Source organism: Panulirus ornatus, chromosome 27 (genome assembly GCF_036320965.1).
Source record: "Panulirus ornatus isolate Po-2019 chromosome 27, ASM3632096v1, whole genome shotgun sequence".
Classification (NCBI taxonomy): domain Eukaryota; kingdom Metazoa; phylum Arthropoda; class Malacostraca; order Decapoda; family Palinuridae; genus Panulirus; species Panulirus ornatus.
Window position 1 is genome coordinate 19,269,583 of NC_092250.1, and position 15,919 is coordinate 19,285,501.

The 15,919-nt window shown below is 39.7% G+C and overlaps 1 protein-coding gene across 4 annotated transcripts in view; it reads right to left on the reverse strand.

Moving 5' to 3' along the window:
- The window catches only part of Unr (cold shock domain-containing Unr), a 75,508-nt gene extending 64,442 nt beyond the window's left edge, over positions 1-11,066 (reverse strand). For 2 of the 4 annotated variants that reach the window (XM_071678316.1, XM_071678314.1), the window contains exons 1-4: positions 10,927-11,066; positions 5,354-6,786; positions 2,834-3,013; positions 242-438 (exon numbers count right to left, since the gene is read on the reverse strand). In XM_071678316.1, coding sequence (XP_071534417.1) covers positions 242-438; positions 2,834-3,013; positions 5,354-5,959 — 983 coding nt within the window. In that variant the 5' untranslated portion in view covers positions 5,960-6,786; positions 10,927-11,066. The remainder of the gene's footprint in view (positions 1-241; positions 439-2,833; positions 3,014-5,353; positions 6,787-10,926) is intronic. The other 2 variants (XM_071678315.1, XM_071678313.1) reach the window with 1 other exon arrangement.
- Between the last annotated feature and the right edge of the window lie 4,853 nt (positions 11,067-15,919).

Sequence of the window (15,919 nt, forward strand, 5' to 3'; positions counted from 1 at the left end):
TGTCATTCCTTACACGATCAACTCAACTCTCACCCTATATACTCTGACATATCCACCCTCTTCCAACACTCTGCATTTGTAATGCTGCCAAGACTCCTATACCTTCAAGCAAACCCAGCTTCATCCAAAAAAACAGTGCCCTTTTTCCCCTACATACTGTATAAACCCATGACACTGGTCCCCTGTCCCACTCTATGACCGCTTATAAAAATTTTCAATAACCAAAACATGATGTACCCACCTTTGGTTGGTTGCAATCTGGAAGCTGACTTTGTCTCCTGGCTTAAGTGTTACATATCCCTCAACATCTTCTTTGCCATAGGGGAGGAAGAAACATTCACCACGATTTTCATAAGTAATCCGTCCCTGGTGTTCACCTCCAGACTCACTACGCAGCTCAGTCGTCACAATGCCAATTACCCTCTCCTCACTGAGTACCTTCAGAACATAATAAGTATATGTTTGTTATTTTTTTCTAAAGGTCAAAAAGTATTTTGAAATAACGGTGTCATGGCCTATGCAATAAGCTAAAGGGTGGCATATAAAAAATAAAAAAAAAATAATAACTTCCAAATGTCATGCTTCCCAGCCTTCCATTCATAATGTAGTTTACCTTACATAGGTTACCAATGATCTAAGCAGTTAACTACTTGAATTAAATGATTGATTAAGATGCTATAACCTTTTGAATGCCTCAACAGATTTCAAGGGAGTTCCACACATGGCTTGTATTTTACACGCAAAAATTAGTTAACTTCTTTAATCTAGTTTTCATTTAATAAGACAATTTTTTTGAAATCATTAAAAATATAAATTACTTTTTCATATGAAGAATCTAACATGAAAGAAAAGGTTTAATAAGATGTCAAATTTATCCCCAAGTAATAAGATTTTCATTTCTTTTTTATTATCATACTTTGTCGCTGTCTCCCAGGTTAGCGAGGTCGCACAAGGAAACAGACGAAAGAATGGCCCAACCCACCCACATACACATGTTTACACATACATGTCCACACATGCACATATACATATCTATTCCTATGAGTCCACGAGGAAAATAAAACAAGATAAGTTCCCAAGTGCACTTTCTTGTAATAATCTTATCACCAGGGGAGACACAAGAGAGAAATAAAACAGTCAGTTGATATACAACGAAGAGAAGTAGCTAGAATGCCACTTGGTAAACATGCGATTGTCTTGGACAATCGCATGATTACCAAATGGAAGCTAGAGACTGAGTGGGAACGAATATGGCTTTTGTTGTCTTTGCCTAGTGCTACCTCACGTGCACACGGAGGGAGGGAGGTGCTATTTCATGTGTGGCAGGGGGAATGGATGAAGGCAGCAAGTATGAATATGTATATGTGCGTGTGTGGGCGTTTATGTATATACATGTGTGTGTGGGTGGGTTGGGCTATTCTTTCATCTGTTTCCTTGCGCTACCTCACTAATGCGTGAGACAGCTACTAAGTATAATAAAAAATTAAAAAAATAATTACCATTATCATTATTGGTTGCCAGTGAATGTTGGTCTGTGGCAGGGGTGTGTGATATCCTCATGGTTGTTTAATTTGTTTATGGATGGGGTGGTTAGGAAGGTAAACACAACAGTTTTGGAGAGAGGAGAGAGTATGCAGTCAGCTGGGAATGAGAGGGCCTGGGAAGTGAGTCAGTTGTTGTTCACTGATGATACAGCTCTAGTGGCTGATTCGAGTGAAAAACTGCAGGAGTTGGAGACTGCGTTTGGAAAAGTGTGTGAAAGGAGAAAGTTGACAGTGAATGCGAATAAGAGCAATGTTATTAGGTTCAGTATAAATAAATAAATAAATGAATATATAATTCATATTTATCTATATTATACTTAACTGGTTTCCTGTGTCAGTGAGGTAGCGCAAGGAAACAGATGAAGAATGGCCCAACCACTCATATGCATATATATATATACATAAACGCCCATACACACACATATACATACATATATATATCAATGTATACATACATACATGTATATTTTCATACTTGCTGCCTTCATCCATTCCCATCGCTACCCGGCCACACAGGAAATAGCCCCTCCTCCTCCCCACCCCTAGTGAGGGAGCACCAGGAAAAGACAAAAAATGGCCACATTCACTCACACTCAATTTCTAGCTGTCATGTGTAATGCACCAAAATCACAGCTCCCTTTCCTCTTCCACGCCCTACAGATCTATCAATGGTTTACCCTAGATGCTTCACATGCCCTGATACAGTCCACTGACAGCATGTCAACCCCATGATACCACATGGTTCCAAATAACTTGTCTGTTTCCTGGTGCTACCTTGATGATATGGGAGACAGTGATCAAGTATAAAAATAATAAAAAATATCTTTTTCTTTTCTTTTAAACTATTCGCCATTTCCCGCGTTAGCGAGGTAGCGTTAAGAACAGAGGACTGGGCCTTTTTTGGCATATCCTCACCTGGCCCCACTCTGTTCCTTCTTTTGGAAACTTAAAAAAAACGAGAGGGGGAGGAATTCCAGCCCCCCGCTCCCTCCCCTTTTAGTCGCCTTCTACGACACGCAGGGAATACGTGGGAAGTATTCTTAATCCCCTATCCCCAGGGATAAAAATATATAAACAAAATATTTTCATGTCTCGTGAAAATTCTTTTTATCATTCCACTCATTAATTGATTTGAAAGCACTATATTATCCATGTGCTCCTTGAACCTAAGTTTTCCCTTGTAGTAACTAAGTCACAGGGTGAGAAAGAATGTAATTCATCTGAGCAATCAAAACTAGAAATGGTCCAACAAATGGCCACAGATATGCTACACAACTATAGTAACTCACCACTTCTGGAGAAATTTTGGTGACTGCTGAGGCGATAGGTTTGCCTGTGCGACGATCAAAGGTCACTTCAAACTCCACAGGATCACCTATGCGGAGGTGCTCTGTGTTGCCATCAAACTGTGAGAAGTGAAAGAAGAGCCTTGCTTGTCGTTCACAGCACTGAATGAACCCATAAGTTTGCTGAAATTAAGAAAAATCATTAATAACATGAAAAAAATCTATAACAGACAACTAATCTCCTGCAACTACAGGAATATTCCCAGTAATATTTCACTTAGTAGTGCTTCTCCATAAGTAGGGAGTGAAGCGACTGGGGTGCATGCAACACACAGTGGGAGTTAGCATAAGTCTCAAGAGAGGTGTAACCTTCCAGAAACTTAAGAATTTGACATTATTTTGATACACCCAGAAGTTATCCCAATCAATTCAGCACCTTGAATAAAATCAGTTGAGTGACCTTAATTCATTTAACATGGTGGTGCAAGAAAAGGGAAATGGCAGAAGTGCCACTGAAATACATGTGTAAAATTAGTACTTTAATATAAGAATCATCTTTTTTTATACACAAATGCTTTTCCCACCTTAGTTACTAATGCAACCCCACAAACCCTTTTATGAATGTCTGGGATGACGAAATAAAGTTGCTAGTGAACAAGAAAAGGGAGGTGTATGGGTGGTACTTGCAGGTAAGGTGTGCAAATGACAGAGATGTACAAGGGAACGAGACAGAAGGTCAAGGAAGAATGTGGCCTTTTTTTTCCTTCTGTTTTCCTGGCGCTAACTTGCTGAAGCAGGGGGTAGCGATGCTGTTTCCTGTGAGGCAGGGTAGCACCAGGAATGGATAAAGGCAAGGAAGTACGAATATGTACATGTGTATATATGTACATGTCTATGCATGTGTATGTATAAGTGTATATGTTGATATGTTTATGTAGTAGGAAGAGAGAAGAGTGACTGGTTCCCAGTGAATGTCGGTCTGTGGCAGGGGTGTATGATGTCCCCACAGTTGTTTAACATGTTTATCGATAGAGCGATTAGGGATGTAAATGCAAGAGTTTTGGAGAGAAGGGCGAGTATGCAGTCTGTTGGGGATGAGAAGGCCTGAGAAGTGAGTCAGTTGTTCACCAATGATACAGCTCTAGTGGCTGATCTGAATGAAAACTGCAGCTCTAGTGGCTGATTTGAGTGAGAAACTGCAGAAGTTGGTGACTGAGTTTGGAAAAGTGAGTGAAAGGAGAAAGTTGAGAGCAAATAAGAATAAGAGCACGGTCATTAGGTTCAGTACAGTTGAGGGACAAATCAACTGGAATGTAAGTCTACATGGAGAAAAATTGGAGGAAATGAAGTGTTTTAGATATCTGGGATTGGACTTATCAGCAAATGGAACCATGGAAGTGGAGTGAGTCACAGGGTGGGGGATGGGGCAAAGGTTCTGGGAGTGATGAAGAATGTGTGGAAGGAGAGAACATTATCTCGGAAAGCAAAAATGGGTATGTTTGAAGGAATAGTAATTCCAACAATGTTGTATGGTTGTGAGGCATGGGATATAGCTAGGGCTGTACAGGGGAGGATATATATGTTGGAAATGAAATGTTGAAGGAGAATATGAGGTGTGAGGTGGTTTGATAAAGTAAGTAATGAAAGGGTAAGAGAGATGTGTGGAAATAAAAAGTGTGTGGTTGAGAGAGCAGAAGAGGGTAGCGCCAGGAAAACAGACAAAAAAGGCACATTCATTCACACTCAGTCTCTAGTCGTCATGCGTAATGCACCAAAACCACGGTACCCTATCCAAATCCAGGCCCCACAGACCTTTCCATAGTTTACCCAGAAGTTTCACATGCCCTGGTTCAGTCCACTGACAGCACATCGACCCAGTATACCACATCGTTCCAGTTCACTCTATTCCCTGCACACCTCTCACCCTCCTGTATGTTCAGGCCCCAATCGCTCAAAATCTTTTCCACTCCATCCTTCCACCTCCAAATTGGTCTCCCACTTCTTGGTTCCTCCACCTCTGACACATATATACTCTTTATCAATCTTTCCTCTCATTCTCTCCATATGTCCAAACCATTTCAACACACCATCTTCAGCTCTCAACCACACTCTTTTTATTACCAAACTTGTTCACTCTTTCTTAAGAATTGCAGGGAAGCACCACTCATAAAAAAAATCATTCACTCCCAAGCTGTCAGCTGCAATGAAAAGTACACCAAAACCAGGCCCTCTTTTCCATAAAGGACAACACAGACCTTTTAAAGGTTTCCACAAACCACTTAATGTGTTCTGGTTCAGACCATCAACAGCCCATCATTCCCTCTTTGCCACACACTCCAATTCATTCATTCCCATACATGCTTCACACCCTCTGGCATGTTGTGGCCACAAAATCTCAAATTTTTGAACTCCAACCTTCCACCAGCAAAAGGGGTTCCTGGGGCAGCAGAATAATAACATGTACATAAATAATACAAAAAAAAAAGAATTTAGAAGTTTGGAAAATAATTCAATCATGCTTACCAGCAATTTCTCGATGATTCCTGTCTCTCGGACACTCTGGCTACTATTACTTGACAACCCATTGGTATGTGAGTAAGAGTTAGTAGTTTCCTGGCCATTTGTCTCAGCAGGGAAGCCATTGGCATTGAGGGTGAAGGTTCCAATCTTGAAGTCTGCTACAGGAGGAGTGTACTGGGAGCTTGAGTTAGAATTGTAATAATTAGACGAAGTTGTAGATAATTGTGGAGAACGTGGAGGGCCCTGAGACGATGGTGGCTGCTGCTGCTGCTGCTGCTGTGAATGATGCTGAGAATGTTGCTGCGAATGCTGCTGTGGATGGTTATTAGCCTGATGATTAGATTGGTGGCTGGACTGGTGCACAGACTGATTAGACTGTTGATTTGACTGGTGATTATTTATGTGGTTAGTAAAGACACTGTGTTGTGGAGTAGGACATATAAAGCTTGGTGAGAGTGGAGCCATATTGTTGCGAGACTGGTGGTGATTGGAGATCGGTGAATCATAAAACCCACTGTATCGACTGTGGTGTTGCAGGCTGCCCCCATTGTATTCCAGTACTGCTGGTTCAGAGATAGGCGGCTGGAAAAGATTCCACTGAGGATCCATGGTTGATGATGCTGTTACTACTTTTAAACACTTACAATAGCTTCTGTTAGTCTTCACACTTTTTTTGTAGGAACACAGATTACATAAATGCTTCACAGAAGATTCACTATGTGGGACATTTGCTCAAAGTATTTTTTTTCAATTTACTGCTTTGATTTATGTATTGTCAAGAGTATAAATTAAGGAGTATTTTCCACAATTTATGTACGACAAACTTTCAAGTCCCAAATAAATTTCACACAGCTACATCACTGGACAAGGAAAAATAAATATAAACAAAAAATAAAAAGGCTACTTGACCATAAGTCACTAAGACTTTCAGGTTAAACAATACATCTAACAAACAGTGAGACTTTGGTCAACAAAGATTCTACTTAACACAGATTCTTGCGACGAGACTGGTTTACAAAATGCTCGGTAAGTGGAAGGGGGCGGCGTTTGGAAAAGCACTTATTATTTTTTGTGCCAGGCTGTGTAAGAGAAGACTTTGTAGTGGTTTGGCGGTGATAACTGGCTTGTTATGGGGGTGTTGGTCCTCAGATGTCACTCAGATGCTTGTGCCGTGCTTTGGTAAGCCAATGGTGTGGGCCAGCCTGGGTTTGATACTTGACAACAGTTGCAGTAGTATCCTTCTCCCGTAATGAATATTAGGATTTGTTGGCAGTTGTGCTTCTTTGGATTGCCTTGCAAAGGTTGCTTGTAGATTGCTACATCTAGGTAGGCTTGACTTGTTAGTGGTAACTTGTGGTCTTCTAAACTAAGTGAATTTGGCTTGGCTGCTGTTTTGTTGATGTTAATTCTTCAAGTCTTGTGATGTTCAGACTCTACTGAAACAAGAAAAAAAAGCATTTAAGTACATCAGGTTACTAACTCTACATCAGGTTATGAAGTCGAAATCTCATTCTCTTCAATACCTTAATTTACATACTACAATTACAACTTGTCATTAACACTTATAAAGCAACAAACATTCTCATGGATGATGCTTTATGATCACGTTGTTTGCCTGTGACATTATCTTGTGTCTGCAAGAAACCTTGTCAGCCTCCCCATACATTTTCAAAGGTGATGTCACACATCTTAGTGCTATGTCACCTCTCCCTTGGCCTTGATTACCATCTGCAGAAGTCTGGGCATGGAATTGGCAAAAGTTCCTGAAGTACTCCAGGTCAATGTTTTGGGTCCATAGTTTTGATCTGGATGAGGTATCAGACGAGGTGTTGTAGGAAGCAGCTGCTATAATATGCGTTCTGAGTGCCCAGTGCACTTAGAGTTCTCAAATGTACCCTTATTTTCTTGCTTTCAGAAGAGAATTCGGGCTTTCTCCTCCTTAGAAAGGTGAGAGCCAACCATCTTGAAGCACAGGTGGAATAGAAAATACCCCAATAGCAAAATTCCCAAAATGAAGAGGAAAGAGTGAACATCTTTCTATCAAGAGAGCCTTAAGCACAATAGGGCAGGCCACTTGTGCTCACACCATTAGGAACACTAGTCTCAGCCTGAGAGCATCATATGCTTATATCCACAATAATTCTTAGCCATGTATCGCCTCTGAAAATATATAGGGGTCAAACAATGTTTTCTGAGGACACTGTAGCTTGGAGTATCCATCAGTCTGTTGCCAAAAGATAATGGGCTATTAGGACAATGAACTACATTAAAGAAACTTCCTAATATTCAAAATTCTATCTTGTAATCAGTATGCTATACTTTCAATGGTAGTAAAAGACAACAGCATCTTTCTACTTACCCGATTACATGAAAATAGACAATTTGGCAACGGCTAAAGCAGAAAATTATGCAACAGCTATGTGCAATGAGAGCAAACAATCTCTCAGACTGTATTTCTGGTATACATTAGATCATCAATCTCACTTCAGAAAAGTCTTAGAAATATAACTACTCCTCTCCTTACTCAAGAATAATGGTAGGATCTACCAATTACAAACCTACTCACCTCAGATACCATTTCAAACAAACTTTTCCTATAACCTAACACATCCACTGCAATTAAATTGTGGGGATGTACCAGGAATAATCAATCTAAGAAAAAATCATCTATATTCCAGCATAACATTTATGAATACGGAACTACATTAATACATAAGCAAATGTATATCAAATTCCAAAAATTAGCTAAAATTAGCAAATCTGAAAAAATGCGTCTGAAAAACTGTTTCTCCATGAGTTCATGTCTCACAAACCTTGTGAAAATTCTATATAATCCATAGGGGATGGAAACTTTTTAATGCCCTGCCTTCTGGTGAGGTAGATTCCTCTCAACCCCTACAAACTACCTATTCAATAACAGCAGCACATGTGCCTCCAACTACCAATCAGTAACCTCCATTCAATGATGAAACCATCTTTCCCTGGATGTTTGTACCTATGTGCCCCATTATGTTATTCTTAGAATATGGACATCAACATGATGCTGGTCACTGTTGGTTAACCATTACATACTGAACTCAAAAATTTTCTGGGGGTCCCCAGGACTAGGGTAAAGAAAAAAAATCATAGTATCAAGAATCAAAGAAAAAAGATAAATCTTGTAAGCTATCCATATTTGTTGCTGCCCAGACATTGAGATTTGACATGCCATACAATTTCAGCTACAGAACCTCTCAAGAAATACTGGAGAAGCCAGGTTTTATGTCAGAATCTTCTTTCTGCTCTCATGGATCTGTTTTCTAAATAAGCTATTAAAAGTTTTTTTGTTACTGCCATTAAAACATCTTACCTTTCAATGTTGATCAACTCAGTACCAGAAAGGGTTATGGAGAGGATAAACATGGGGTTAAAGAAATAAGTAATAACACCTAATGAAATAATTGTAACTTCTACAACAAAGGTTCTGTTTATTGCTATATTCCTTTATTTAGGATGACACAAACCTTTGTTTTCTATGCCAATTGTTGGTGCTATGTACCACAGGTTTAGAGAGAAATACACCTTGATAGAGCAAGTAACTCAAGCATTGAGATGACATCTCCAAATAATTAATTCCGTCTGGTGCATCAATCAAAATGATAACAAAGAACCCTATACTGTAACCCTAGAGAGACTCGAAGAACATGCTACATTTCCTATGTGACAAGACACGCAAGGAAAAATTTTCCCAGGACCTCGTCAATGCATGAAAATTATATAACTGACACAAGAAGTTTTACTTTTATTCTATAGTTTTCAGATAGTTTGGAAATTTATCTACAAACCAAATAAAGCTCTAAAGAATCTAATAAGTGCATGGTGAATGTTATATCTCAACTATGCACAGGATGGACATCAGTAAATCATTTGGGATGCTGAGGGCATCCCTCCTGTTCTATGAGGTATAATTTGAGTCAATTCCTTACCATCTGAACACCTGGTATTATGAGCTTTTACTATGCAATCTCCATTCAAAACCCTGACCATTATAAGGGAATTTCAACTTGCAGGAATAGGTGCTACAAGAACCCACACAATGCATCTATTCTAGTGTAATTAATATACTGGAACCACTTTCATCAAAACAAATGCACACATATACCTTCTGTAAATTACCAACGTAACTTTACCAATTTTTTTCCAACAATTTTGTAGGTAATGGCAAATACATTCATGTACATGCTTTTTATGAGAAGTATTTCTTAGTGTGACCATGTACCCCAGTTCTTGGTGCTAATCCTGCCAGTCATATTTATCTTGAAGTACTTCATACACCTCAAACATGTCCTCTCAAGCTAATCTACAACTAAGTTAAGTAGTTTCAGTTCCTAAAATCATACTTGAAGTCAAGTTCTTGAGCCCAGGAAGTTGTTTCACTATGTCGAATACTTTACTTATGCTATATCTTACATAATGCAAAAATGAACAAAGTCCAATTCTGAACATGGTCCTACACAGTGGCACAGTTCTGACAAAGGTCTTACACAGTGGCACAGGTGTGACCATGGTCTTAAATAGTGGCACAGGTCTGACCATGGTCTTACATAGTGGCACAGCTCTGACCATAGTCTTACATAGTGGCACAGCTCTGACCATAGTCTTACATAGTGGCACAGCTCTGACCTTGGTCTTACACAGTGGCACAGAAATATCAATATCAAGCTGCAGAAATGATCCATTTACATGTAAAGATTTGATTTACCTTTAAACAAACTTTAACGTTGACCCTAGATTATCCATGAACTTCACAGCCATCCCCACCATCACGTTATATATCGATTAAACAAAAAATGCCCCACATCATGCTGCCCATCTCATGTGCTCCAAATGCTGTATACCACCTTAGGTAAAACAAAAGTTAGCAATATTCCTTCAGGTTTCTGTCAGTTTCTTTAACCTTCATAGCTACCCAGCTTCCTTTTCAGGAAGAATGTTACCTATCTACAATTACTCTCAGAACAACACCGTCTGGCCACTGGCTGGGTACAGGGGCTGGAGCCATCAACCCTCCTTACACCTGAACCAATTCCTCCGTACCCTTAACTCCACTCGAAGCAGTCGGCCATCTTAGTCAAGTACATAAAAGCCAAAAATCATGTCTAAAGTCACCCTAATGCTGATTTCCACGAAGCTTTGGTCCTGGTCGATTAAAATAACGCGTCCTTGTTCCTCCCAATTAGGGAGTTAGGCCTAGAACGTTCCTTTGTTGCCAGAACACCGTACGAGACGAATCAAAACCAGATATATCTTACATTTCATGGAAATACAACTATCATGGGCCATATTTAATAAAAGTTGGCCGTCCCAGGCCCTGCTGTCTGTAAATGTCATCCACCAACCTCGGCAGATGAACACAAAAACATTTCGCACCATCCTCTTCCTATCCACACATATTTACCGTGCATTTTCTAATCATCCAGACCCTAAAATACCGAAAAATAATAACATTATTATTTTCTATAGCTCGAATATTGTAATGACCAAGAAAAAGAGCTCAAGTGTTTTGCGATGGAGTTATAAGAGAGAATAATTCTTACTTCAGCACAGCACAGCACTGATGACATGCCGCCATCTTTAGGACTAACACCTCCGGCGCTGCCAAGCTCAATACAGGTATATAGCCAAATTATGCCATATCATCCTCATCATTTTTTAGAATGTGAGCAAAAATTATCATCTACTTAGAGGGTATTTTCATGGTGCTTTATAAGAAAGTTTTTTCCAATGATTTTTTTAATTAGCGTACGTTCACTTGGCACCTATGCTATAGTTCGGTTCATGGCCGCGAGGTGACGCTGATGCATACTCACATAACGAGGCGCTTCATTTAAATATTAATGGGAAAATTTGTGGTAACTGTATGTTATCAAACTTAAAGCACATTCCAATACGAAAAGTTGAGGAAGATCATGGGTACTCAAATTTTCGTTATTTGTGTATAACCACGACACTTGTTTTATAATTGTGGCGTCGTCTCAACCTTTCTTTTCAGTGAAAACTTTTCTTGAACCTTCTAATGATCTCTACAGTCACGATTTTTCCATCACTGCATCAATCTTTAACAATAAGTATATTCTTCAAATTCTAAATTACTCCTCCCTTGCTGAGTTTATGGAGCCCTATTATTGATCAGTTCCTCCCAGTTTCAAAGAACTGCTTAAACATCAATGCTGCAAGACAAACTTAGGAACTTGAACAAAGTGATCCTGTCTCCTTTTCTTTCTCTTATCTTACTTGGGTAAGCTAATGGCTACAGTCTTCTTGTAGCTCAGCTCCCTTACCTTAGGTATACTTTTTCTTGCCTGTTGTTTGAGCATCTCTGTCAGACGTATGTACCATCCTAGCGGGTTTGGTGACCAGCCTGGTCATCCATACTCTCCCTGGAGTCCAGTGCATGGACGATTTTTTGAACATCTTATCCAGATACTTCAAGGTACCTTAACTCCTTAACCAAGAATGTACCTTCAAAAATCACTTCAGAAGTCTGTCCATCATAATCAAGTGCCCAGTGATTACAGTAATAATAGTAATAAGTAATTCCCTACATAATCATAACACTCAGGAGCTGTAGGTGTGCTGAAAATCATACTTCTGTCCTAAAGCGGCTATCTAGTTAGACTGTACATGTGGCAGACTAAAGTACCTAGGCAATTAGCTCCGTGCCAGATGATAGTCATGCCTCAGGTGCACTTATCCCTGGCTTCGTATTTGACTGAATGGTACTACCAGTGAAAACTGTAGGTTGTCGCAGTCTTGAATACTGAAATCATAGTATTCAACAATATAGTATAAATATGACCTTTTTGACGAGTCTTCGACGCTTACATACTAATTTTATCATAATATACATCTCAAAGGCTCAGTTATGTCCCTAAAAAGATTATTCAACTCGACAAAGTTTCCTCTCCATGTATTTCCCAGCTCACCATGTCTTTCAGACTTCGTTTCCAGTTGTGATTGTTTTCGCAAAGTGTGCTACCAGTGCTCATGTTTTCAGTTTCTACGCCATTGTGTAAATGTGAGATAGATTATTAGTGACTCTGGTGTGTACACTTGGAACAGGAAATCCTTCGGAATACATTTTAAGGATTTATGCATCCATATCTCACTTCTGTATACGAGTCCAGACGTTTTCAGTGAATTACCTTGTTACTGCACTCCCATGTTTTCAAAACCACAACAGAGCACGGTTTGTCCTACTGTTTCCTGCACCATCTTCACTGTAACTTAAGTAGTATTGATATTTGTTAAGTTTCAACAAACATTTTCGAAGAATGCCTTTCATCAAGCCTTTTCTTGCTACAATCTCTTTCATTATATAATGTATTGAGGGGGCACTATCATCCAACACTAACTCCTGAAACAGGTGACTAATTTCCTTCCCAGGTACCGTGTATCCATGTACAAACAGTCAGTTTGAGTCTGGACTTTCGTTAAGATTAACCTTAATACTTCCATCATCATTAATTTTTAAGCCCCACCCAGGACTGCTTCAACTCGTGTCGTGCCACAGTATGTTATTCGCCCTCTTCTTCCAGTGCTCGGTATTCCTGGTCTCATAGTGTTACTAGTCGTTTTGTTCTGATTCTTTTAAATATTTTTTCATAATCTTTTGGATTTGTTTTTGTTTTTCCTAGATCCTCGCCTGGTCTGTCTTTTTCAATGAAACATTATTCCCAGTTTCTTGTTTTAAATTGTTTATATCTTTTACTAGGCTACTCTACTTAGTCCTGAATGTCAGCTTTCCAAGTCTCGTCATATTGCTGTTATGTTTTCTTACAGGCGTAACTAAGTGCTCTGTAAACAATCAGTTCCCTTTTCAGCCATTATGACTTGCAAAGTATTGAGATTTAACGATGAACTTCATATGGGGACATGTGTTTACTGGTTCCTGATACATTTTTTTCTGTAAACAATGACAATAGCCGAATGTGGCCGTCAGCTTAGGGAGTGACAGTATCCAAGAACAGTAGCTATTGTTTGCTCCTGCCTGTCTCACAGGATAACATTGTAAGATCTCGAAGCAGCAAATTATGGTAAAAAAAAAATCTAACTTTATAAAACACAGCAATGACAGTATAATTGAGTCACACAATCTAACTAGAACAGAGCATACCATGGTATAACACCAACATTCACTTTCAGACAACTGTATTTCGAAGTTGATTGAAGCAGATATGGCATTATGAGTGTAATCTAAATCTATAACTACATAAGAACTGCAATCCAGCAAAACGTTATTAAGTATGTAACGTAGACTGAGTCTCACTTGCAACAATTATTATGGGTATATCCTTACAACTTCCCCTCAAAGACGCCTTCGGTTATGTGACAGAGACGTGGCATCCTTGACCTTCTGACTTCAAGCCAGCACAAGAATTCAGAATATTAAAAAGACATAAAGACGTCGCATTTGGAGTTCATACTGTACGGTGACAAAGCCAATATAACATTGCCTATAAAGAATGTGGACAGCTTTCGAGAGTCAGTGTCAAAGTGTAAAAGTGACGGATATATATTTACCAATCTAGGGGAGCTAGAATGGCATGTCTTGCGGAAGTACGCCACGTTTGGGATTTAGAAGAGAGAGAAATAAAACAAATACCAGATCGACAGCAAAAGCAATAGTGATGCTCATTCCAATCAGTGCCGACCTGAAGGTCAAGGAACACATAATCACAGAACATATCAAAGAAGTACATATTATCTATAGTCACATGAGAAAATTACATTAAAAGTATATTCTACGTCCATCTTGAGATGATAGTGAGTGTAAGAGATTAGAATTTCGTAATTCTTACTACGGCATGTGATAATAACGAATAGTTAACCATTCCCATTCCGTGAAGACTACAAATTCTTTTCCAGCCGACCAGCACAGGAGAGAGCTAACAAAGGAATGTCACATGTATCAAAGTCATGACAATGTCATCAGACACTATTGAGAACGTATCATATTTCTGCCTGTTGGTGTCATGTATATATCACGAATCCCTCCTGGAAATTACTTCCCAATGGTACCGAAATCATAGTTGAAAATAGCAAAGAATCCTCGTGCACACCCATGCAACCTGGGTAGGGCTGCATTCCTGATGGTCATGCTCGTGAGGGAACACAGGTTGTTTTTCAGCACCACTCGTTTAGAAGTTATTTTTCTTATTTGCGTAGTCGTGTTTGTGGTGAATATGATAAATGCCTCATTTGACCTTTAATGATTGGCATTACAAGGCGTGACTTTCTCAATGAACTGCAAATGAATAACATATAATGCGCACTGACCCTTCTCGACCCCTTATTGTACACATAAGAATGAGAACTAAAGAAGGTGAATATGTGATAAGCGTTAGCTTCATACAGTTGCATTCGCAGATGGGACATAAAAAAGCAGTCGAGGTACCAGACAGCAGACTACCATAACCTGAAAGTTTTGTTCATACGACCTTGAAGAGAGATATCAGACACCAAACCAAAGATTTTTATAGTATCTTGTAAATCCCACAGCTATTCGTGTACAATGGATCCCGAGGTGCATGTAGTAACTGCCTTGGTCGAATATTCTAACTTGTATATGTGATGACTGCATAAGTACCCTCCCGCCTAGCAGTACAGGATAATCTTGCAACATATGGTAACGTGACCACTGCAAATTTATCCTCATCCGGCTGTGTCGTGAAAGGCTGAGGGTCTGGTAATCAATCCAGCCTAGCCTAAATTACATACTTATTAAGCTATGGTTACATGCATAGTCTAAAGAGTAGGCACAAAGGCTTGTCTTACACGACTCTGCCATGAATTGTCGTTGCTATCTCAATCACCCTTCATTCGTCACTAGTACCTTATGTATAGATATCATCTGTAATCACCATAGAAATTGGTTTATCATCCTGTCTTTCATACCATGAGTATGACGGTACGACCCTTAGGGAGTGACAGTACGTCGTTCTAGCACCACAGTACGATCCTACGGGATGACGTTGCGCAGTTCACCTGCTGATCCTTAAGGGTCAGGTCGAAGAACGAGCCCGTATACGGTGCGGTAGACTCTCAGGAGTATCTGGTGTTGCCATATCTTTACAAGACGTGAATTCAAGCTTATGAGACGGCAGTGTCTCCCTGTCTGCCTTACGTGGAAGATGGGAGACATCCGTCCTGGTTGGTGAGCTGCGAAATGCGTTCCCTTAAATGTTCGTTCAGGGTCGTGCCATATTACTGTGCTGACCTGTTGAACATGTTTACCCCTTCAGACTGACGTGTTAACCATGGTTTCTCCACTAGACTGACGTTTTGAAAATGGTTACTCCTCCAGACTGACGTGTTAAATACGGTTACCTTTCTAGACTAACGTGTTAACCAGGGTTATTCCACCAGACTGACGTGTTAAGCATGGTTATTCCACCAGACTGACGTGTTAAGCATGGTTTTCCACCAGACTGACGTGTTAACTATGATTATTCCACCAGACTGACGTGTTAACCATGGTTACTCCACGAGACTGATGTGTTAAACATAGTTACCCCTCCAGACTGACGT